General features: G+C 34.0%; 1 protein-coding gene across 1 annotated transcript in view; it reads right to left on the reverse strand.

The window, feature by feature from the left end:
- LOC150104339 (pyruvate kinase PKM-like) overlaps positions 1 to 25,391 on the reverse strand; it is a 241,265-nt gene that overhangs the window by 16,444 nt on the left and 199,430 nt on the right. Inside the window, exons 9-10 of the mRNA XM_090396925.1 lie at positions 24,338 to 24,657; positions 8,475 to 8,593 (exon numbers count right to left, since the gene is read on the reverse strand). Coding sequence (XP_090253051.1) covers positions 8,475 to 8,593; positions 24,338 to 24,657 — 439 coding nt within the window. The remainder of the gene's footprint in view (positions 1 to 8,474; positions 8,594 to 24,337; positions 24,658 to 25,391) is intronic.

The following is a 25,391-nucleotide window of genomic DNA, read 5'->3' on the forward strand; positions in this document are numbered from 1 at the left end:
ATAATTTTTGTCTTTCCAAAAATAGTTATACCTGTATATTTTGTTGGTGTTACTCTTACACCAATGATTTCAGGACACGCTAATTTTATCAGTGTTCCACAACTTCTTTACCTTTAGTACTTACATTGATGCATAAGCATAATAGCTTCCTCTGGTTCCCCGTTAATGCACACAATTCTTTGACGTATCATTTTCTACCAAACTTTTAACTTTTCAAAGGGACTATGCCTACATCTTTTCTATATTCATATCCTGGTAGCTTACCTTACACTAACAGCCAAGCAGCCTAATTTTTGTTATCCTGTTTGGACACACAACAGCAGTCTACTCAGCTTCTTCACACTGCGACTCTCACACACACACACAGGCATGATCTAGCAGACAGTTCTTTCTTATCTTCAAAATTATCAAATACAATCACATATAAAAGGCTATACATTTCTAGCCATCGTGGCATTCATAATTGTCATTCTTCTCCTAAGCTCGGCTATCACTGCTTGGTAAAACAATCTGTCTCTCACATTCTTTCACACTTCAATGCATTCAGACAACACTCTCAAATCCATCTTTCACAATTTCTTATAAATCACTTGTTCTAGCAAATCATATCTGCCCTTCTTCATTCCATGGCCTCAGTCACTTTTCTTATTGTCCCGCCCCCTCCACCAACAAACAAATTCAACACCTGGTCTGTTTCTCCATCTTTCAACACAGAGTCCTCATACAATGGTATACCAATTTCCAACTTTCCACTCTCATCATTAACTCCTCTTTCACTGGCACCTTCTTTACTGTTAAAAGTAAGTCACCCCTCCAAATTCCTTATCTCACTGTGTACCTGCTGTAATTTTTTCCTTTACCTCAACAATTTACTTATAATACACAGTTCGGTCAAAATATTAAGATGACAACTGTCTTAACAGACAATTGAGAAGAGACCTCTCACAACCTGTAAACAGCTCCTGACTTCAACACAGTCAGGAGCTGTTTGCAGGTTGTGAGAGGTCTCTTCTAAACACTGTGTTGTAAGTTGGAAAGTATACTGCTTTCCACTCTCATCATTAACTCTTCTTTCACCGGCACCTTCCCTACTGTTAAAAGTGAGTCACTCCTCAAAATTCCTTATGTACAATCTGACCCTCCCATGGTGCACCCCACCCAGGTGTCTACTAGATGAATGAGCAGGTCTAGCAATTTTGGAGATGACAAAATGGTATTTTATTTTCATTTAAATGATACATAAAAATATGATGTGATGATACAACATGATCACATTTCATGCTGGTTAGGAACACTGCTCAAATGAAGAAAGCCAGAGCTGTTTTTTAATCAAAAACCCAAGACAAACAGTGAAGAGTGTTTACTCAGCTACTAGTGTTTACTTCTACTCAGCACAGTTCAAGACAAACTTGAACTGTGCTGAGTAGAAGTTATGTGCTGTCAACATAAGACATAAACAGAGGAGAGGACAGAGCTAGCAAAGGAAACACAAAAATACCATGCTCACATGTTACTGAGCTGAAGAAGACAAAAATAAATGAGATAATTCTTAATAATAATTATAAATTATATTTGGGCAACATTGAGAAGAACAAGGAAGGAGTAACTATAGTATTCAAACATTAAGATAAACGTATGGCAGGCAATTTCAAGTATTGTGATGAGGACAAATTTTTCTTCTCCCCATCACAAAACTGAAATTTCATATAAGTGCAAATAATAGTCCTATTTGCACTTATAATTCCACAGCAATCATTAGAGGGGACAGCTCACAGAGAAAGTTCTTGTTAGAACTATTGTATAAGAAATGCTGTGGGGAAATAGAGAAATAATAATGGTAAGTACTTGATGGACTGGTGTTCAGAATATAGGATGTCTGAAGATGTCCTAATAGTGACATCTTCAGACTTATTAAGGATATAACAGCATGCAATGGATTTGAAACAGAAAGTGATCAACAGTTAATTTTGCTCATGCATGATAAAAATAACATTACAATAAAAAGAAAACTATATACACAGTTTAAAAAAAAATCAAAATGAAACAGCATTCAGAGGTGAACCGTACTGAAAATATGCAAGTATTATTGGAGAAAATATGACTGAGTTTTCAAATTTCAAGAACCTTGGAAGCTAAGTGACAAAATATGATGAAAATATGAATGATTTAGCCAGGAAGATGTGGAGAAGCAGACAGCAAGAAAAATTATATTTTCACAGTGGGCTTCAGCAAGTTAAAAGTGGCCTTGAAAAAGAAGAAATAGAATAAGTCAGCATGTGCATATCCTTAGAGAATAGAGAGAAACATGTAAGAAAGCTGAGACATCATAAAAAAGTAGCAAAACCATTCATGGGAAACTTTGGGGAAAAATACAGAAGTTAAAGATCATAAAAGTAACAATGTTTTGGAGGCTACTATAAAAGATTGGAAATGGAGAAAAGACTACTATAAATGGAATTAGATGATAAAGATGGAAAAACAAAAAAACTGAGGATACAGATGTTCTTTATGTCCAGAATATGTTTGCTTTGTCCACACGGTTAGCCTAGTGGCTGTGTGCTTCGCAACCATATGCCTGGGGAAGGTGTGTCCTAGATTTGATTCCCGTCGGTGATGTGAGGAGCTGAAGGATCTTCCTCAGCCATAGCCAAGTTAGCTGGTCTTGGGTGTGGACAGTAGGATTTTTTCCCCAGTTTATCCTGGGGTTTTTCATCCCACAAAGCAGGCAAACCAGCCTTGAGAACTCAACACTACGGACATAGGATACACCGGGGCATACGGCTGACCACCTTATCCTGTGAACGGTTTGAGGTCCAATAATTAATAAACCCTTGACATCACAAGATAAAAGATAGAAAAAACAGGAAGATGAGATGTTTACTTTGAAAAATTATTAAATGAAATAACCCGTGACAGAACCACCAGAGAAAATATCCAGAAAGAACATGTTTATAAGCACATTTCAATACTGAATTATTCAAAAAATCTGTGTGAGAAACCTACATGTGGAAATGTGATGGAGTAAACGATATTAACTAGAATTGATCAAATATAGAGATAAAAGTTTTACAATGGTTATGCTGCATAAACCAGAAGAGCTGATGAGAAAACTGAATTTTAGATGACTGGAGCAAAGCTCTCATGGTATACACATCTATAAAAATAAAGCAATGCGAGAATTATAAGGAATTCTGCTACAGATGGACTTATGCAGAAATACTTCAGAAAAGGGTAAGGAAAAATTGTGAAAGGGAAGCTTGGAGAAGAATAAGTTGGGTTTAGGTCAAATAACATCAGGATCACATTTTTACATAAGATAAACAGTCATGAAACCATGAGAAAGACTCCATGGAGGTCAGATGTTAATAATAATAAGGAATTTGAGTAGGTTGATGTATGAAAATGTTTAGTTTAGGATCTTTCTAAATACAAGAGGAAATCATACATAGCAGAATAATATTTAAGAAATAACTATTATTACGAAACATGCTTCTCTCTCTCTGCAGAACTGTATTCATGATATCAAATAGATGTTGTTTTCAGGTATTATGAATGAACTTAAGCTACTGCTGTGTTAAAGTAATAACTTTAATACAGACTTAATTATTCAACATTTGACCTTTGCAGATATAGACCAACCTTGTAGATATAGATAAATGAGTGCATTAAGGCAGTGGTTCTCAACCTTTTTTCCACTTGTGCACCTCTTTAAACCAATTTCTATAAATTGTACCCCTTGTTTTTAAATACTGACATTTATTGTTCAATAACTAATGTTTGGCATTTTGTTTACTTGTTTTTCTGCCATTACTGATTATTTTTCATGTACCTCTGAACGGCCAGCATGTACCCCCGGGGGTATGCGTACCACCAGTTGGGAACCGATGCATTAAGGATGCACATATCTACATCTATGAGGGTGGTCTGAAAAGTTCTCGGCCTCGATCATAGATGGCAACACTATCGGCAAGATTTTTTTTTTTCTAAGTTGGTACCATGTGAAATTTCAAGTCATTCTATCAAGTAGTTTGTTTTATACAGCTGCCTGAAGCAAAAGTGTTGTCTATATCCCTTGAAATGGATAAAATTGAGTATCGTGCAGTTGTAAAATTCTTTGTAAAAGAAAGTTTAAAGCCAAAAGAAATTCATTCAAAGTTCATAAAAGTTTATGGGCACTCTTCTCCTTCATTTTCAACAATTAAGAAATGGGCTGCCAAGCTTAAACGTGGCCATACTAGCCTTGAAGATAATCCACGTGAAGGACGTTAAAAGTGTAAACGACACCAGAAATCATTGATTAAGTGCACGATATGGTACTGAATGACTGGCGAGTCAAAGTGTGTGAAATTGCTGAGACTATAGGCATTTCAAAAGAATGTGTAAGATATATTTTGCATGTAGAATTGTAAATAAAAAAGCTTTGCGCAAGATAGGTACAACGCTTGCCAAGATCAAAAATGGACTTGCATGAAAATCTCTGAACAGTATTTGGAGCGTTTTAACAAGAATAAAACTGAATTTGTGTGCGATTTCTTACTATGGATGAGACTTGGATTCACCATTACACACCAGAATCCAAACGGTGGCCAGAAGACGGTTGTTCAGCACCAAAGAAGACAAAGTCGGATCCCACAGCAGGAAAGGTCATGGATCAGTGTTTTGGGATACTAAAGGCATTTTGTTTATTGATTATCTTGAAAAGGGTAAAACAATAACCGGGGAATATTATTCCGATTAGACAAAAGAAAGACGTGAGAAAAGACCCGGTTTGTAGAAGAAAAAATTATCTTTCATCAGGACAATGCACCTGCCCACAAAGGTGTTTTGGCGATGGGGAAATTAAGGGATCTGCACTATGAATTGTTGGAACATCCACCTTATTCCTGATATTTGGGTCTCCCTGACTTCTATCTCTTTCCAAAAATAAAACTCTTTCTCGCTGGTTAGTGTTTTTCTTCGAATCAAGAGGTGATTGCAGCTGTAGATGGGTATTTTGCAGATCTTACTGAGAACTAGACTGTATAATGGCACTGGAGCATCGCTGGAATAAATGCATTAGTCTTAAGGAAGATTATATTGAAAAATAAAAATAATTTTGAAATTATAAATTCGTTTTTTCATTGTTAGGCCACTTTTCAGACCACCCTCGTATAGCTATGCCATGCAGATAATGTTTTCTCTATTTGGTCGTATGTCCCTGGCATATTATACACTTTTTTAACACATATAATAGCTAAAATCCTAGGATAGCTTTACATGGAAAAGAAAATAACAGTTCCTTCTAGTCAAAGGCAATCGTGACTAATCTACCTTTTAAAGTCTAAAAGAAACCTACACACAAGTAGGTACATAATCCAATAGGCTAACCACCAAAAATATTCATTTTAAAAACTTTACTGAGCGAGACAGAAATCATTTGCTCTGATAAGGCCTTCACTACTGAACTCAATCTTAAGTGCAATATTATATCAGTGATATATTATAATGCAATATCTTCACATAGCCAAAGGATATAATGACTACTGGAGTAATAGAACTTTAATGCCTCTTCTCCAACACGGCAACCCATTTCTTCTTAAATCTCGCCTTCCACTCTTAGAAAGTTCACCACTACTCTGGCTAGGAAACCTCTGCAAAGGTTACAAAGTTACCACCTTCCAAGACTACACAGAAAAGTGGCAATCCTTATTTGCCTTTCAAAGAATCAACTGCTCTTAGACTTCAGATATTTACAAGATATCTTGTAGACTTGCTTATTAAGGCTGAGTGGTAGTACAATAACATTAGAATTGCAGAATATAAAAATCCCACCCACAATTCCACAATTATAGCCACTCAGACATCACTGATTTCACAGAATTCATTGGAAAATAAAAGCCATATTTGCTGGAAGCAAATATAAATTCAATGACTTGTTCATGCATTGGCTCCTTACCCCAGACTCAAAAGATTTGGGTGCATGAAGCCACCACATATTTGGGAAGCTCCTTCCCCCCAGAAAAACTTCAAAGTGTGCCAAGAATACTCAATTATGCTCACTACACGATTTCCTTAGGAAATCAGGCTTTGTTTCTCTTTTCTTTTTTTAATCTTTCTTACCTTACTTGCACCTGAATTCACACATCAGTATATCAATGAGACCTGTTCCCATGATAACGGCAATTTCAATTTTTCAAAATAGTAGAAATGATAGTGTTTTATTTAATATATGTTGTCATTGTGCATGACATTTATTACATATAATGTTTTATATATATATATATATATATATATATATATATATAACATCCAGCAATCTTTTCCATGTCTTCACACAAGACATGGAAAAGAATTGGTGGAATTCATAAAATATGCAAATTGCACTTTTCTGCTCTAACAAGTTTGCTTATTTTATAGAATCAAAAATCTCTGATTCTGGGAAAAAAAACCTTGCTAGATCATCCGTATAACACTAACTGTTCATATTACAATGGTGTCCTAAACCTAAGGAGACAAACATGACTTCTGAAGATCACAACCACAAATTCAGACTAATCAAGCTTGTGGAAATTTGTAAGACTGTCGATTCAATTAGAAAGCAGGTACACATTCAAAATTTTGAATCACATGCAAGGGGGGCACGTGGTAGCACTCAACAGGATAAAAGGCTGCACTAAGTGAAGTGTGTTTGAAGGAAGCACTTTTCATGAAGGAATAATCAAGTTGTAAACTTAGATGTCTCGTAATGTCTCAAAGACATCATCAAGATGATTTTACACATGGAAAAAATTATTGGAACGCTTGAAGAAGGCAGCAGAATTACTGATATTGCCAGGAGTTTGGAATCTCACATAGCATTGTATCCAGGCTCTGGGCAGCATTTCAAACCAATGGAATGTGTTCTAGACATTTGCTAAAAGTTTGTCCTCGCTCTACCACAGAGCATGAAGATTTTTGGTTATAACACAAAACATAATCAAAGCACCATGGCAGGTCAGCTTGTAAGTCAGTTCCATTCAAGCATAAGTAAGTAGATATCCTGACAAACTGTGGCAAGACATCTGTGACAAATAGGCCTATAGTCTGCATCCCTTCACCCACATCTCATTGTAGAGAACATTTCCAGTGATGTTGTATCCATAAAAATTAGACAAGACAACAATGGGTTAATGTACTTTTTATGGATGAGAATCATTTGAGTCTTTCCTCTGATTCTAGACAACAGTTAATCTGATGTGATAGTGGTACCACTTACCATTGCAAGAGTGTTCTTGAAAGGAATAGATATGGTAGTGCTCAGGTCATGGTGTGGGGAGGCATTATGCTTAATGGACAAACCGAGCTACACGTGCCAGAAAAAGAGATTATGACTGATGAACGATATTTTAATGAAGTTCAATGTCATGTTTGATTGTACAGTGGTGCCATAGGCAAAGAATTAATTTTTATGGATGACAATACCACACCACATAGTACACAAGCAGTGGAAATACTTCTGGAGATCGAGGATATTAATCAAATCGAGTGGCCAGTACACTCCTCAGATCTCAATCCCACAGAACACATTTGGGACACAATAGGGAGATGTACTGCTGCTGCTTGAAATTTCCCTTCAGAAAACAAACAAGGTTTTATCCCTGCTCTGAAGAAGGAGAAGTGGGTCAATTTGCCTCAATAATTCCTGAATCACTTAGTGCTAAGCACAGTACAACGTTGTGAGAGCTGCATTGCAGTTTGGGGTGGACATATTCCATACTGAAATGTCTCTCTGCATATTTTTCAGTAAGCACTGTATATCATTTCCTTAACTACATCCTTAGGAAATTTGTAACTTTTGCCAAAAACACTGTAATTTAATTTGAATGATATTTATAACACACTTTTTGTGTAATATAATTTCTCAGTATATAAATTTATGCTTGCATTTGGTTGTAGTCATGAAAGTTTTTTCATATGCAGGTAAAAATGTAATTCACCTTAGCTTTTGGACACCAGCATATAATGGGAATTAAATCCATCTTCTCAACCAAAGTGGATCACTATTACGGACTCTTCATGAAAATGTTTTTCTTTAGAGGATGGAGGCAGAAGGAAAGCAAAAGAATACACCAGGTTGCTATTGTGGAGGGAAGCTAAGATTCTTCAAGAACTGTAACACCAAGAAGTAAGAAAGCACATTATTTTATTTAAAAGGTGGACACCTGCTATGAAGCTTTTGACCCATGGAGGTCTAGTGTTAATAATTAATATTAATAATCTCTTTTACATCACAAAATGTTTAATAGCTTCTACTACCTTATTTCTGTTAATATATTCATTTGACTTACATCTAGAAGTCAGAGCTGCAAGGAAGCTTCGTATAGTTCAACAAGATATATTATTATATTTTAGTATTTCATGTTAGATAATACTACAAATGCCATTAGAAAAAGGCACTATCCATATTTAATGGCAATTCAAACTTAGCAATCTGAATACATATCATGAAATCTTACCTTCAAAAAACAGAGGTGCAATTCCTCGCCATAAGTGTGCTTGTCGAGTTGTTTTATGAAATCGAGACACGGCAATAATTGGACAGCGAGGACGGTATTTAGAAACCAGGTGAGCTGTTCTGAAACCACATAAAATAAACATCCAATTATATTTTTGTTACTGAAAAGAGGAGCCTTAACCACCCAAATTGCCAGATGGATAAAATACATCCAAAATATAAGCTTCATGTTCTTGTTATTTCAATAGTATTCAAATGTTATATTAATTTCAATGGACACTCATTTCAGTAAAATATTGGCGACTACAACCATGTTAGGAATAATTAATTTAATTTCCTGGTGTTTCAACCTTCATATTAAAGTCATCACCTGGAGCACGCATGCACATGCACATAAATACCACACACACACACACACACACACACAAAGACAAGCTATATTACATTTCAAACAGTATGCTAAAGTGACAATGATCTGATCAACCGCTATTCTACTGGCCTGACCTCTGGTGGGAAAACAAACTACATCAAAGCTATATTCTATTTATAACATCATCAGAGAATATAGACAGTTTTAATACAGCAGAAGTGGAGGCCTAATCCATAATTTAATACGAGCGTTGTTCTATTACAGTTACGATCCCAGATTACTTAGTTCTAATTATAATTAACTCTTAGACCAAAAAGTTATGTGGGTAGAATATGTGCCATTCATATTCTTGGGATTTTTAGACCACTATTATTGTTAAGATTTAGGGTTGTTGATAAGATTTTCACAGGCCTCCTTAAATTTATGCTCATACCACATTTTGGTATGTGAAGCAAACAACAGGTGTTTTTCCAGTCAATTCTATGTAGAGTATTCATGGTATAATCAGAAAAGACAATTTACCATAGTTGTTACATTTAATGTGTCATTTATGTTACTTTTCTTCTGATAGGAATTGTGCATCCTGTTTAAGGCAAACCATCCAACATAAGGCAAATTACAGGTGCAATTAATATGGTATACTCCAGGGTTGGCCAGCAGAGGAAGTGGATCCTTGGACGAGTTGACTAAGCTCTTTAAAACTACATCAAAGCTATATTCTATTTATAACATTATCACAGAACAAATTCATATAGATAGTTTTAATACAGCAAAAGTGGTGGCCTAATCCATAAGTTAATAAGTGTTGTTATATTAGAGTTAAGATCCTTAATATGAAGTATGTGATAAGGTTGAAATGTTGGGAAATTAAATTATTCCTAACATGGTTATAGTCTCTATAATTTTACTGAAACGAATGCTGATCACCATGTAAGACTAAAGGAAAGGATTCAACGGACACATCACATTAGTGTAATATTGATGTACAAACATGTCAAGGCCATTTTGGTGGTTAAAGGCAATTCATCTGGCATTAAGAATTATTCAAGAAAGAATACTATTTGCCTATAATCTAACAGCCAACTTCAAAAGAAGTTTCAAAGAGTAATCAACTATATACAAATTCACATAACCTTGCACATGAGCTATCATGTATTGAATTAAAATGCATAAACGGACGAGTTTTTTTTTTTTTTTTTTTTTAACCTCTTTATTAATTCTCTGATTTAGGATTCTATTATCATGACAATACTATTTCACATTACTGGTTCTTGTCAGTAGTCAAACTAAATATTAAGGATGCTTAAGTCTGAAAATTTATGTTGTTCATACAAGGTACTGATAGTCAAAATAACAGTTATAGAAAAAGGAACAAAAGATTTAATTTATTAATACATATTCTTCATAGTAGAGCCTGTGTAGCTCAATGGATGTGGTGCTTAACCATACAAAGGAAGACTTAGTGTTGTGAATCTAGTCTGCGACTAGAGGAAATTCTTCTAAGCCTTTTTTTCGACTGGTTCCTGAGTTAGTCGATCTCTGGCATGGGCAAGTGGTTTTTTTCCTGGAAACTCAGATTTTTGCCCCATAAACTCAAGACGCCAGTAATGAGAAGTTCTGTAGGAACTTCTCATTACTGGCAGGCTCTACTCACACAAAGTTTCAACCCTTGGTTGATTTTTATTGCCTTGTTTACATTTGAGCTGGAAGGGGAACTCACACAAGCATTATATGGCATGTTTCAATTCGTGGTAGAATTTTATTTGAGGTAAGCCTTTGTGATCTGTCATAATGACATTGAGAATTTCAAATGCAATCAAACAAACACTTATTTCATGTAATTGAAAAATTAGACAAGAGTTTTAGTTACTGTGTTTCCGGTGCAATATATGGTTTTGCTTGCATCTATACAGCCTAGTTTCTGTGAGAGGGGTACAGGTGATTCATTAGTTAGCACCTCTTTATTCCAGCTGCTCTAATTGCACTATTTGTTGAGAAATATATTACGCAGACTGCAAAAGCCTCTGTACCTTATTCAGGGATACAATAAAACTATTTTTTTTTTTCTTGCATCTACAGTATATAATAGCTGTTGGGAAAGGCGTGTTGTTTTTGTGTGGGAGGTATATATGCAAAACGTTTTAATGTCTTTTTTCCTAAAGTGAAATCAGGGGTACCAGTTATACATGAGAGCAAGTTATATTTGACGGTAAGCATTCGCCGAAAAGTCGACATCCTTCTGCTGCTTCCTCTGCTCTGCTGACTTCTATGGTGAGTTACAATGCATAAACATTTTTCTCACTACCGTTTTTTTTTTTTTTTTCAAACCAACATCATTAAAATCAATTTAATAATACAATAATCAATTTTATACTGAATAATATTATAAATTTTTGGCGATCAGAATGGGATATGTCAATGAAACTTATAAGTTAATTTAATGATGTTGGCCTGAGGAAACTACAATATTGTAGCATTAGTCCTGTGATTGATAACTAATTTAAATGCGTACTTTTATATTTCTCAACATGCTACACCGTACACATAAGTGTACTAACTCTTTATGATTATTCCATAATTAATTATTAATACTTATTTACTAAAATAAATAGCCAAAGGCTTCACATTGCAGATACAAAATTATATAAATTAAGTAGATATTAAATCCAACAATTTTAAAGTTCATACATTAAACTAACGTTTATTGTATGAACTTTAAAAAAATGGGAATGGTATTTACGAGTAAGTTTGTTGGGACTGGGCCCTCTGATACAGTAAGAATAAATATAAATACAGTATAAATACGGTCTTATAGAAAAAGAATTGAGAACGACTGGTCCTTAGGATTCCCTGACTTTTTCCCTTTTCTAATCGCTCGTGCGTTCATTATGCATTTCGCACTGAGCATCCGCCAGTAGGCAGAAATAAGTAGCAGCAAGTGCATTATTGTTGCGTATTGTCGTGACGACTCTCTTCGTGTCGTGTTCTAAATCCATCTAGTCTTAAGTCACTTTTATGAATAAAATAACTAATTACGAAGTGATCACCGATCCAAAAGTAGGGAAATTTATATTTATACTGCGCCACCCTATTCTTAGATTAGTCTATATAAATAGTAGGATCAATTCTTAATTAGTTAGCAGTCTTCTCATTAGGCCGAATCAATTATCATTTTTACTTGGGGTTCCCGCTAGATTCGAATATTTATGAACGGTGCAATAAAAAGGAATTCAGGCAAACACATTATTTAGATCAACAAAATAAAACATTTAATATATGATATGGTTAACAAATACAAGAACTCTATTTTAAAATGGAACTATACAATTAACTTAACACTTCTTCTTAGGTCACTGATGCTAATTCAATGTTCTAACTTTCATATACTATTCACAGTCTCAAAAAACACAAATCTTCTTATCTCAAATTAATATAACAATTTCACATTTAATCAGTCTTCACAAATCTATCAGCTCAATGTTTATATTCACAGCAGGCAATAAACTACGTAAGCATTATTCCAAGCAAATATATTCCCGGACCTTGAGCATCGGAGATATATTACAGTTAATGCTAGAATAGAGAGACTTATACAACTACTCTTACCGGACAAATTCTTCAATACATCAAATTATTGAGAGAGCACTTATGAATTAACTTAATTAACAATAGCGGAACACACATAACAAATATTCTCCATAGTTTAAACTGTATTACTGTAAGTCGCACTTCACTATTCCAAACAACAGTAATTAGGTACTAATATCTTTTCCTGTTCACTTTTCTCCAAGTAATCAATATAACCTTTTCCTAGGGCAACACAGAATTTAATCGTAATCCAGATTAACTAGAACTAATCAGAATTTTCGCATTGACTGTCCAGTTTCCTTTTATCTGATTACGGCATCAACCTTTCTTCATAACAACAGCATATTTCGCTTATAACATTAAACTTTATGTTTCACTACTTATAGGTTCACTTCCGAACACTAAACTCATAAATTTCTGCCCTGAGGATTTTATAATCTTGGTTCCGCAAAACTCTCTCCTCACTCGCTTAATAATAATTCTTCTCCCTTCCCTGTCTTATCTATGACCTTCCTTCTCTTTCTGCTTTCTCTCTCTCTGACCTTCACTCCCACCTTACGTTCGAACGCCACGCTCTATTCCACTCGTGGTTGTTTACGCGTGCGTTTCCATGACAATAGACTAAACGTAAACATTTCGCCAATGTAATGTATGCTATATCACTGCTACATGAGTGATTACATAACATTAAATATTTCACAAATAAGAACAATATAATATTTAAGCTATTTCTTCAACTTTTTGATTACGTATACAGTTAAATATAAAAACACTTTACGTTACACCATATATATTTAGTTATACAAGATTCTATACATTTTATTATTTTATAAGTTAATAATAGGTCAGGTTTTAAATAAATATTTAATTAGTAATTCTTATTTAAGGAATAATAAATAAATTTATATAAACCATGATTAATATTTAATAAGCAATGTTAAATGTGAATGAAAAATAATAAATTACATAACATAGCTTCATTCACAATTTAACAGTATGTGCACTGTTTTGTTTTTGCTACTGTAAATGGGAATTATAAAGATAATTTAATTTAGGCATATAATAAAATGTTGATTTTTTTGAAACTATAAAAAATGCATTTGATTTAAGTTTTGAATTATTTTGTTATAGTTCTACTGAACATGGCTGGCGAAAATAGAAAACGAAAATTATCACAGTCAAGCAGAAAAGAGTTCCAAAGCTGGTGGACTGAAGAGTATGGCATGATTAACAAAGACAATAAAGCAATATGTGTTTTATGTTCCAGGACAGTTGTGTGCAGAACGTCATCATTAAAACGGCATTATGAGACAAACCATAAATCGCTCCTCGAGAAAAGCAAGCACGAACAGAAAGAATTTATTGCTCGGGCAATTAAAAATAGGAATATCCAGTCAACAACCTTAATGAAATTTATCGGCAATCGTTCAAATATAACTGCTGCTAGTTTTTTGGCCTCTGTAATTGCCAAACACGGGAAACCTTTTAGTGATGGGGAATATATAAAAGCAGCATGGTTAAAATGCGCACCAGTTCTCTCTGAAGATTTTGAAAACAAGGAAAAAATTATTCAAAGAATAAAAGATATGCCTTTGGCTAGAAACACAGTGAAAGATAGAATCATAGAAATGGCTAAAAATATAACTCATCAGCAAAAAATAGATATAAAATCTTCTGGTTTAATTTCTCTTCGTCTTGATGAGAGTACTGACATAACCTGATCAGCTCGTTTAGCAATTTTTATTCGTTATTCTGTTGGGAATAATATGAAAGAAGAATTGATAAGTTTAACATCATTAGCAACAACAACAAAAGGAATAGATATTTGCAACACAGTTGTAAATGCACTTGCTGAAAGAGATATAGATCCTTCCAAAATTGTATCAGTAACTACTGACGGTGCTCGCAGTATGACTGGAGAGGAAAATGGGTTCGTCAATTCATTTACCAAACGTATTGGACATTCAGTTCTGGGTTTTCATTGTATTATACATTGGCAGGTTTTATGCGCTAAGGCTAGTTTCAAGCCACTGGATGATATTATGAGCACTGTAACAAAATTGGTCAATTTTATATCGGCACACGCTTTAAATAAACAAAAATTTATAGAATTATTAAGTGAGGTAAACTCTGTGTACATTGGTTTACTTATGTACAACAATGTTGGATGGTTAAGTTGGGGAGAAATTCTTCAAAGATTTGTTCAGTGTTTAGATGAAGTCAGACTTTTTTTACATAATGAGAAAATCATTGAAAAATACAATCAGTTAATGAACGTCGAATGGCTTTCGAAATTAATGTTTTTTACTGATTTGTGATGAATTAAATGTTAAACTGTAAGGTGTTAACAAGACGATTATTGTCATGTTTGATTTAATCAAAGCATTTGAAGCTAAATTACCAATTTTTAATCGTGACGTTATTTCCAATACCTTCCAATATTTTCCAAATACAAAAAAATTCTTTGCAGATCTAGAATCCCATGAAAAAACAGATCAAGTTAAATTCAAAAGTTTTCTACATAAATATAAAGAGCCAATAGGCTTAAATTCAGTGCTGCAAACATTATTTAAATTAAGGGGATATTAAATCCCACATTCTTTTAAAGCTGAATAAGAAACTCAAAGATAGAAATCAAAGAGTTTCACGCCGAATATAGCAAACTATATGTAGCGTATGCTAAAGCAAGTAGTTCAACTACTAGGGCAACTCAAGCAGAGGAGGTTAAGTTCTGATAATAGTGATCAGAACTATATCCTCCTCTGCTACGAGTTGCCATAGTGTTGAACTATGTGCTTTAGCGTATGCTGCAATCTGCCGAAACTTTTATAGTTTGCTATATTCGGTGTAAAACTCTTTGATTCCTATCTTTGAGTTTCTTATTCGGCTTTAAAACAACGTGCGATTTAATATCCCCTTAATTTAAATAGAGTTTTCTACAGTTATTCAGTCGATAATCAACGAATTTTCTTCGAGAGATTTTTGAGTGGCTGAACTTGGAAGATACAAAAATGCAATTAATCGATTTTCAATCTAGTTCTATATGGAAACAAGTTTGTCGATTTGAGAAATGACTTGGAAATAATCGAAAATGATTGTTTATTGGGCAAAATTAAAAAGAATGCAGAAGAGGAAATATTGAAAACCTGGAATGCCATTCCTGAAACCTTTTGTTGTTTAAAAAACTAGCGATGGCTATATTATAAATTTTCTCCTCTACACATGCTTGTGAGTCATTATTCTTTTAAATGAATTTTATAAAAGACAGTTTAAGAAATAGAATGACTGATGAATTTCATTCGCCATGTGTATTACACAGTGACAAAATATGAACCTGATATAAAGCATTTGGCATCTAATGTACAACAGCAAAAATCTCATTAATAAATTGATATTGATTTGTATATGACAATGTATATGCCAAATTATGAATTCATTTTTATGAAATTTTTGAAATTTTTCTATGTTAATTTTTAAACTTGTCTCAATAAAATTCTGCAATTAATTTTGTATTAATTTTCCTCCTATTAAAAACTTCATGGCACGTCAGCAACTTGATTTGTAAATATTTGGCCTGTGCCGGCACGTCAGCAACTCAATTTGTAAACTTTTGGCACGCACACATAAAAAGGTTCGCCACCAGTGTCATATAACATAGTGTTAAATAGGGAAAAGTGTATTTAAAAAAAGGTGTTTTTAATAATTTTAAGGAGTTTTTTGATTTTAGTTTATGATTTTATGAACAAGTATATACACGTAGTGTCATGGCAATTTTTTTATGTGATATTACTTGCAAAACATCTTAAAAAATATATTTTGTAAACTGGTTTTTGGTTATCCGACATCAGAATTTTTCATCAATAGTAGTTTTCAATCTATATTAGATTTATTTATTTTTCTAATATTATCTATTTTAGATATATTTTATTTATCAGGTAAGTAATTTTGTTTTAATTTATTAACTTATTTTATAATTACATCTATCGTATTTAATTCTAGAGTATGACTAGTTGTGAGAGAGATTATTATTGAAGAAAATAACCAAGTGGACATAAAAAATGAAAGCAAAAACAAAAAAAAGAAGCGGCTGAGGAACGTCAAAGAAATTCACTGTTTAAATTTATGAAGTTGAACTCATATATTTGTTCAGATATATCAGTTGATAATGGGAGTTCTGAAATAACTACAAACAGTTCCTTGGCAACATTAATTAATAATGAGAGCTCTGAAATACTCGAAGCAGAGAACATGATGCCTTTGGTCAAACAATGAGTATTGAAGATCCTAAAACTGAGACACCAGAGGAAGGCGAACTATTTACTATTGATGATCCAGCAACATGGCCCAAAATTCTGAACAATGCAACACTAACACAAATTGTACAATGTGGTCCACCGTCTCCTTCGACTGAAAATGATTTTCCAAAAGATAACAACAAGGTGTTTTTCCACAGCTCACTATGTTAGGACAATTGCAAACGGAGAGAAGCAAAACAGAAGATGGCTTGTATATTCAAACTCTTCCAACTCTAATTTTTGTTTTTGTTGCAAATTATTTTCTTCTGATGATAATTTTTTATCTAATAATGGCTTTTCTGCCTGGCGACATGTAAGTGAAAGATTAAAGTCGCACGAACGAAACCCAGTGTACATGAAATGCATGTATTCATGGACACAAATGGAATGCAATTTAAAAAATCACAATACAATTGATTAGAAAAATCAAAATGTCATAAAATTTGAAGCAGAACGGTTAAGAAATGTTTTAAGATGAATAGTAGCAGCAATTCTTTATTTATCTGAACATAATTTAGCTTTTAGAGGTAATTTTGATACTTTGTACACAGCCCATAATGGTAATTTTTTTTGGAATCATAGAATTAATTGCAGAATTTGATCCACTTTTAAAAGATCATTTAATGCGATGTTCGGGAAAAAAATTATAACTAAGAAACAAAATTCATATCTATCACCACCCATTGTGCAAAATGGGTTAATTGTTGATATGGGAACCAAAATTCAACAAATTATTGTAAATATGATAAGACAGGCAAAGTACTATTCAATAATTCTCGATTGTACTCCTGATATTAGTCATCAGGAGCAAATTTCAGTAATTTTTAGATTTTTACATATATTTGAAGCAGATATTGAAATTCGTGAACACTTTTTGACATTTTTAACAACTAATGACACTACTGGTAAAGGTACATATAAAAGCACTTTTGAATAAATTAAATCTTAAATTGTAAGATTGCAGAGGGCAATCTGACAATTTAAGGGTATGATAACGGAGCAAATATGAAAGGATAATTTAAGGGCAATCAAAGGGTATGATAACGGAGCGAATATGAAAGGAGTATATAAGGGAGTCCGTGCTTACATTTTAAATGAAAACGAAAAGGCATTTTTTATACTCCTTGTGCCTGTCATAATTTAAATTTGATTTTAGGGGATGTCACAAAATCATCAATTATAGCAATAAATTTTTTTAATGTTATACAAAAAATATATACATTATTTGCTGCCTCAACTTCACGTTGGGACATATTAAAGAAATCTGTTAAACAATTAACTCCAAAACCGTTATGTGATACAAGATGGGAATGTAGAATAGAATCAGTTAGAGCTGTACGTTTTCAAATTCCAGAATTTTTAAATGCACTAAAAGAATTATTTAAAACTGCATTGGATAATACTATCAAAGTAGAAGTGGTTTCAATATATGAACAAATAGATTCATTTGAGTTTATACTAAGCCTTGTAATTTGGTATGAGCTTTTGTCAAAAGTTAATTTAGTAAGTAAAGTATTACAAAATGCAAAAATTCCCATAGACGTAGCAACTAAACTTATTAGAGTTAGTGCAGTACTTTGAAGAGCAAAGAATATCAAGATTTGAATTGTATGAAATTCACCAAAAATCATTTGGATTTCTTTATGATATGAAATTAATAAGAAAAATGACAGAAAATGAATTAAAATTTTGCTGCAAACAGCTGTATCAAAAATTAAATACAGATATTGATGAATCTGAATTTTACAATGAATTAATTATTTTTAGAAATATTGTTCCAGAAGATGCACCCATTAATATTTTAAATTTCATAATTGCAAATAATTTGTCAGATATTTATCCAAATATTACTACATTTAAAATATTATTGACTAGTCCAGTTACAGTCGCATCAGCAGAAAGGTCATTTTCCAAATTAAAATTAATAAAAACCTATTTGCGATCTTCTATGTCTCCAGAACGTTTGTCGTCCCTGGCAATAATATCTATAGAGCATGAAATTGCAAAAAATTTGAATTTTGATAGCGTTATAAATGATTTTATTGATAAGCGCATTAGGGTAAATAAAATTTAATATATTAAGATTTCTTTTAAATCTTATAAGTTGTTATACATATATTTCATTCTTTATAGTAAAAATGGATATTTTTTTCATGTTTTATATTATTAATAATATAAATTTAATAATATAAATAATATTAATATTATTTATATTATTAAATAAATCATTGTTCTGGCGTATTTATATGATAATGTGTACTTACATAATAAAATGATATATCATGTGCATACAACCACATTTATGGTTTAACTAATTTTTTCCCTTTACTTAAATTGATGCTAAAGAGCATACTTGTTTATTTATGTGCATAAATATTTTTCATATTTGATTCAATTAATTAACAAGATATTCATTTAAAATTTCCATAAAAGTTACTAACTTTCAGGGGCCCTGCTTTTCCATTTCACACAGGTCCCTGCAAAATGCAGAAACGGCCCTGTGTTTAAGGCTTATGATTAACTTTGATTTAAGAATATCATTTCTTGTCAAGTATAATTTACTTTGTAACCGCATGAAAAACCTTCAACAACTATCTCTGATCTAGAGCATTTTAATAAAAAGGTGGAGTAGCTTTTTACTACTTGAATATGGAAAATATATGATTTCTGCATTGATTCAACCATGGTATCTTTATGGGTCAGATTCCCATCGACGAGACCTCAATATAGGTTGAAACTGGTCTAGGTAGCAGCCCGGTTTTTTTTTTTTTTTTTTTTTTTTTTTATTATGAAATACTGAAGCAACTGATATGAAGTCAAGAGCTTCTATATACAAGTAGCCTAATCATGAAGATACTTCACACATACATTTTATTTGCTTATGCTTGGATAAAGGATTAAACAAGAATGTAATTTTTTGTCACATATAATTTCTTTTGTAAAACTAGTAGTAATAGTTTTCTCTCAGGTTGTTTAAGGCATGCAAATAGTAGGGGTTTTCTCTCTCCAGTTTTTCTACAAATATAAGTGTGCCACAGGACTATTATTTCAACCACCCTATTCCTCACATATATAAATAATCTACTTTCACTGACCTTAAACTCTAAATAGAGTTTTGCTCTTGACAGCACTCTCTATTTCTCCTATTCATATGACTAACCTTACAGTGCTGAAACATCTCAAGCTTCAAGATCTATTATCGGTGCTCTAAACTAATCTTCACATCATCCTTTAATGGTGTGATACCAACCTACTCAACTTGAATGCTTCCAAAACACAATTCTGTCTGATTTCAAAAAAGATATTAGTTCTCCCCCCCCCCCCCCCATATTTGACTGTTAAGACTAGACTACTCTTCTTGGAATTGAGACTACTCTTTTTGGAACAGCTTCCAAAAAACTTGGCATCCTTTTATGCCCCAAAATGTCACTTTACATCTGCCCGACTCTATACAAAACCCTCTCTAAATCTATCCAACCTTGGAATACTGCTCTCACATCTGGGATGGTGACCTAAAGCCTCTAAAATTCTTAATGCATACACAGAGAGTGGTTCAACCCCTTTCAAACACTCTCCTTTCACACAGCTGAATTGCTGACTCGCCAAACTTGCTATTCCCATTCATCTTTCATTACATCAATCTGAAGTATAGACAAGATTACAATCTCTGACTACTGATAAAGAATATCTATAAATTACTTTTCTCTTATCTCATGCTTAAAAATGACAGCATTCCACTGCTACTGGCTTTGTGGCCTCCCCCACAAGTGGAAGTGATTAAAAAAAGATCCAAATAAATATTCCAAGTTTGTTGATTCTATGAGAGGTTATCCATGCACATGAATTGTAGGTAATACTATGTAATATTACCTAATACTACATGGTATTACCTACAGTACTACCAACTGTTGTAAGTAATACTGTGTAGAAATGATAATAACTAAAACAAAATGCATATAGACATTCAGAGTATTTTGAAACATGAATTTCATATAGCTCTTGATGTAAGACAATATACAAAAAAGCAATGCTTGAAGATAATGGGCTCTCCATTTCTTACATGAAACTAATCCTAAAATTGGCATTAAAAATCACCATCATCCTGATTCTCACATTATCTAGGCATATCCAATTATTATTATTAATATTAATTAGATATGCCTGGATAATGTATTTAAATAAATAATTAGTAAATAATTCATCATTCTTAATCCCAGGGCCATTAAGGGCTGGTGATTGCACAATATAAAGCCTTTCCAAGTCAAGTCATCTCCACCTTCCTGTGGTAATAGCCTGTTTCCACAAACAGGGTTCTTGTGGGACAAGTATTGCCTTCTTAAATGCATATCTCCACTAGCTGTGAGGAAACACCAACTAGACCTCTAGGTGGTAGATGTCTTTCAGCACCTGATGAAGCACCACCACCCTGCTTTTGGAGGTGTGAAGTGGCTTCTGAAATGTTTCATCCCAAGAGAAGGGTCTTCAGTTTCTGTTCTCCCTTTCTTCTTATGTGCAGCTTGAGTGATGGTCTTATTGTTTTACACCATTATTATTTTCAATTAGGGAGCCAGCTTCTCCTCCATTTAAGGGCACAGAGCAATAAAACAGGTTTCTGCAGGCTGACTCGGATAGTGTACGGGACAGAACCCGATAGTAACATATCTGTTGGAGCTTCCTAATCAGCTGGTGAATAATCCTGCAGCTGCTTACCCTGCCAGGTCATGCCTGGAGGGAGACTGGGTCAATGGTATGGAGGGGGTAGTGTCTGTGGGAACACTTGGACTAATAACTTACATACACTCCATGTATGTAAGTTATTACACTAGTCCTTCACCCCAGCTACATGCCCTTTCTCTTTATTTTCTGACTCAACCACTTTACAAAGTCAATGATAAAAATACTAGAGTTTAAATTGTGAATAAAAAAAAAACTCTCATAAAAAATAACAAAAAAAAAAAATTGGGACAAACAAAAATATGCCCCAACACACCCAAAATAATACCAAAACTTTTTCCAATAATAAATACTTTCATATTCATTTCACCAACATTCAAGGCATTGATACAAACATTAGTGACATACATCACCACTTACACACGTCAAAACCTGAACTCTTTTTCCTAAGAGATTTGGCATCCTCCATGACTACAGTCCACCTCACTATCCAGATACATCCTACACTATGCATTTTGCAAAAAAAAGGGGGAGGGACATAGTTTTGTGAAATATGATATCCCCTGTCAAAGGTTATCCAACTTAGAATCCCCTTTACCACTAATCCCCTTTGCTGCCTTTACCACTCTCCTAACTCTTACAAAATCCTGCTGCCCTTTTTGACTACCTATCACTAAAAATTGATTTCTTACAAAGTAATTACCCAAATTGTGAGATTGTCCTCCTTGGGGACTTTAATGTCCATTACACAAACTAGCTTCCCTACTCCAACTTCACAGATCAAACTGGTAGGGAAGCTGAATCATTTGCCATCAGTCATGACCTAACACAAATAATCAATCTACCAACCAGAATACCAGATCATCCGCATCATTCTACCAACGTTCTTGACCTTTTCTTAACTAATTCTCCCTCCAAAGATACCATGGATGTCTGCATTCCCCCTTGATTACTTTGACCACAATCAAGTCTCTTTCTCTATAGGTTTGTCCTCTATCCAGGCAATCTCAGCCTCATACCCTATGGCACTATAACTGTATCAACCAGGATGACCTTCAAAATTTTTATGCTGCTTTTCCATGGTCAGATTACTGCTTTTTCTCTCATGATCAAAACACCTGCACTGAACTAGTAACCGAAATAATTCTCACTGGAATGAAAGCCTTCATTTCCCACTCCCTGTAAACCCCTAACTTGTATCTAAGTCTTGGTTCTCAAAAAAACGTCTCTCTGCAGTACACGATAAAAATGCAAGTTATGTTTTATGGCTTAAATTAAAAGCTCCTTCCAGCTTCTCATATAGCTTACATAACAGCTAGAAATAAGTGTAAAAAAACTTATCGATGATTCTAAAACAGACTTGCTTCCTGCTCAACTAGCAGTAAAGCCTTCTGGTCGCTTTTTTTTTTGGCATAACTTCTGCCCTTCCATGGCACCATCTCTCTGGCATCCTGATGGCACTATGGTAACCTCATCCAAGGAAAAGGCAGACCTCTCTTGGAATCAGGTTTTTTCCTCCAACTCCTGCCTCGATGACCAGAGTAGATCACCTCCCATACTTCCACAAACTGCTCACTACATGTCTCCTCTGAACTTTCACTAAAGGACACAAGATAAACCCCATTAATCTTGATGCTAACAAGGCTCCTGGTCCAGATGATATTCCTCAAGACTTGTACTTCTTCATTACCTGGAGACTCATCAGTTAATTAGCAATCACCAATATGGATTCCACCATTCTCGTTCTACAGTCAACCTCCTCCTACATAATCTTACTTACCTTTGTACTCAGGCCATGGAAAGATTTGGGGAAATTCATTATCGCTCTTGATATTTCTAAGATCGTGTCTAGCACTGAAGACTCCTGTACAAATGGCCATCTGGATGACTTCCTCATTAATGCTAGAGTGCCTGAGGGTTCTGTGCTCTCACTTATGCTCGTCTTCCTTTACATCAATGACCCCTTTTTCTCCGACTTCAAATCTTACACCATCATTCAATAAACCCTGCAGTACCCTAATGCTAGATGTCTCAAGTTCTTCCATAACCAGCGACTTGAAAACTGACCTCCTCAACATCCTGAAATGGGATGAAGAGAACTTAGTAAATTTCAATGCCCAAGCCTGCCTTATTCCCGAAAGAAAAATCTTTCTTCAATTCCTCTCATTTTCCTTTCAAGATCATTTTTCTCTTCTTGGGTTGACTGTTACTTCCAGTTTATCCTGGCACAAACATGTTACCTAGATAGCCTTCTCAGCCTCTAAAAAGCTTGACATTCTTTTCCGTTCAAAACATTATTTCTCTTCCTCTCAATAATCTCAGATCCATCCAACTTTGGAATACTGTTCCCACATTTGAGGTGAAGCACCGAAGACCTCTCTAAGAATTCTTGATGATATTCAGAAGAGGGCAATCTGCTTCATAGACGATCCTTCCCTTACAAACTCCCTTCAGTCACTTTATCATAGGTACTCTGTTTCTGCACTGTGCCTTTTCTATAGGTAATTTCATAGGTACTGATCCTCTAAATTGCCTGCTACCATTCTTCTAACTACAGAAGAACTAGAGCAGCCACTGGCCAACACCCATAAACTGTCCAGCTTCAAGCACACTTAACTTCTCATCAGCTTCCTTCATTCTATCCACCTCTATTCTTTGGAACAATTTCCATGTTGTTTTTGTCAGTGAGTATACAACCACCCACTCTTTAAGAAACATATCAACAGGCTACATTTTACTCCTTAATCACTTGCCCACACATGGCACTGTAGTGTTATAGGTCTTGTGACCTTTCATGGGTGGGGTCAACATAAAAAAAAAAATGTTCATTACTATAAAGCTAAGCTTATTATTTTTTTAAAATCTGTTTCTGAATACATATTCTATATGGATTAATTTTTCTTACAGTCAAAATAATATAAATATTTTACAACTGACCTGCCAGTAGTTGTAATCACAATAATAGCAGATGCAAGACATTTCATTGCAGCATTTACTGCAGCAATTGCAACACCATGGGTACAATCAGTAGGAACTGGAGTCTTCATTAAGAGTTCAGTGAATACATGCCTGTGAAAGACAGCAGCCTCTGCTTCACAACATACAGCATGCATTGTTTGTACTGCATGCACTGGATAGTCTCCTTTGGCAGTTTCTCCTGAGAGCATTACACAATCAGCTCCATCAAGCACTGCATTAGCTACATCAGAACTTTCAGCTCTAGTGGGCCTGGGCTTTTTTACCATGCTTTCGAGCATCTATAAATATGAAGCAATTATTAATTCCATTACTCTACCTAATATACAATATGTACTAGTAAATTACAATTTAAATTCAAGAAATTACCTAGGCCCTATGAAGATTTTAAAAGTTAAACTAAAAAGTTTTAAGTCAGAAATTATATTTTGCAAAAAAAAAAGTTCATCTTAAATTAATAAAATGAGAGTTACAACAAAGATTTACAAAGGGAACATTTTATAATTACTGGCTTTCATTGAAGACTTAAATTCCAAGATGATAAAGGCATAAATTCATGAAATGACAAATTCATACAACATCTGCGAGTGGAAAGCTTGAAAACCCAGTGGAAAACCAGCAGCAAGTGTGAAAAGTCACAGATAAGGGTTGGCATGAGTAAGACTGGTTATAGATCAAAAAATGAATTGTTATGCTTATTTACAAATACCAGGAGTATCAGAAATAAGGGAGATTAAACTGTTGTGTTGACTGAGTTTATGTACACACACACACACACAAAAAAAAGAAGAAGCTGGAATTGTGTTTTTAGTATGTCTGATATGTTCAGCATGAAAATTTCTTTCTTTCTTAATCCTCCTTTTCTACTTTTTTTTTTTTTTTTTAAATAGTTTTTTTTTTGCAACCATCTTGAGGATAAGGTAGTTGGCCATATGCCTCCAAGTGTGTCTTATGCCTGTAGATGCAAGTGTTCACAGGGACAGTTTGCCTGTTCTGGGGGACGAAAAACCCAAGT

Source organism: Typopeltis vanoorti, chromosome 8 (genome assembly GCF_054136105.1).
Source record: "Typopeltis vanoorti isolate ZY-2024b chromosome 8, IOZ_Tvanoo_1.0, whole genome shotgun sequence".
In the NCBI taxonomy this organism is placed as follows: domain Eukaryota; kingdom Metazoa; phylum Arthropoda; class Arachnida; order Uropygi; family Thelyphonidae; genus Typopeltis; species Typopeltis vanoorti.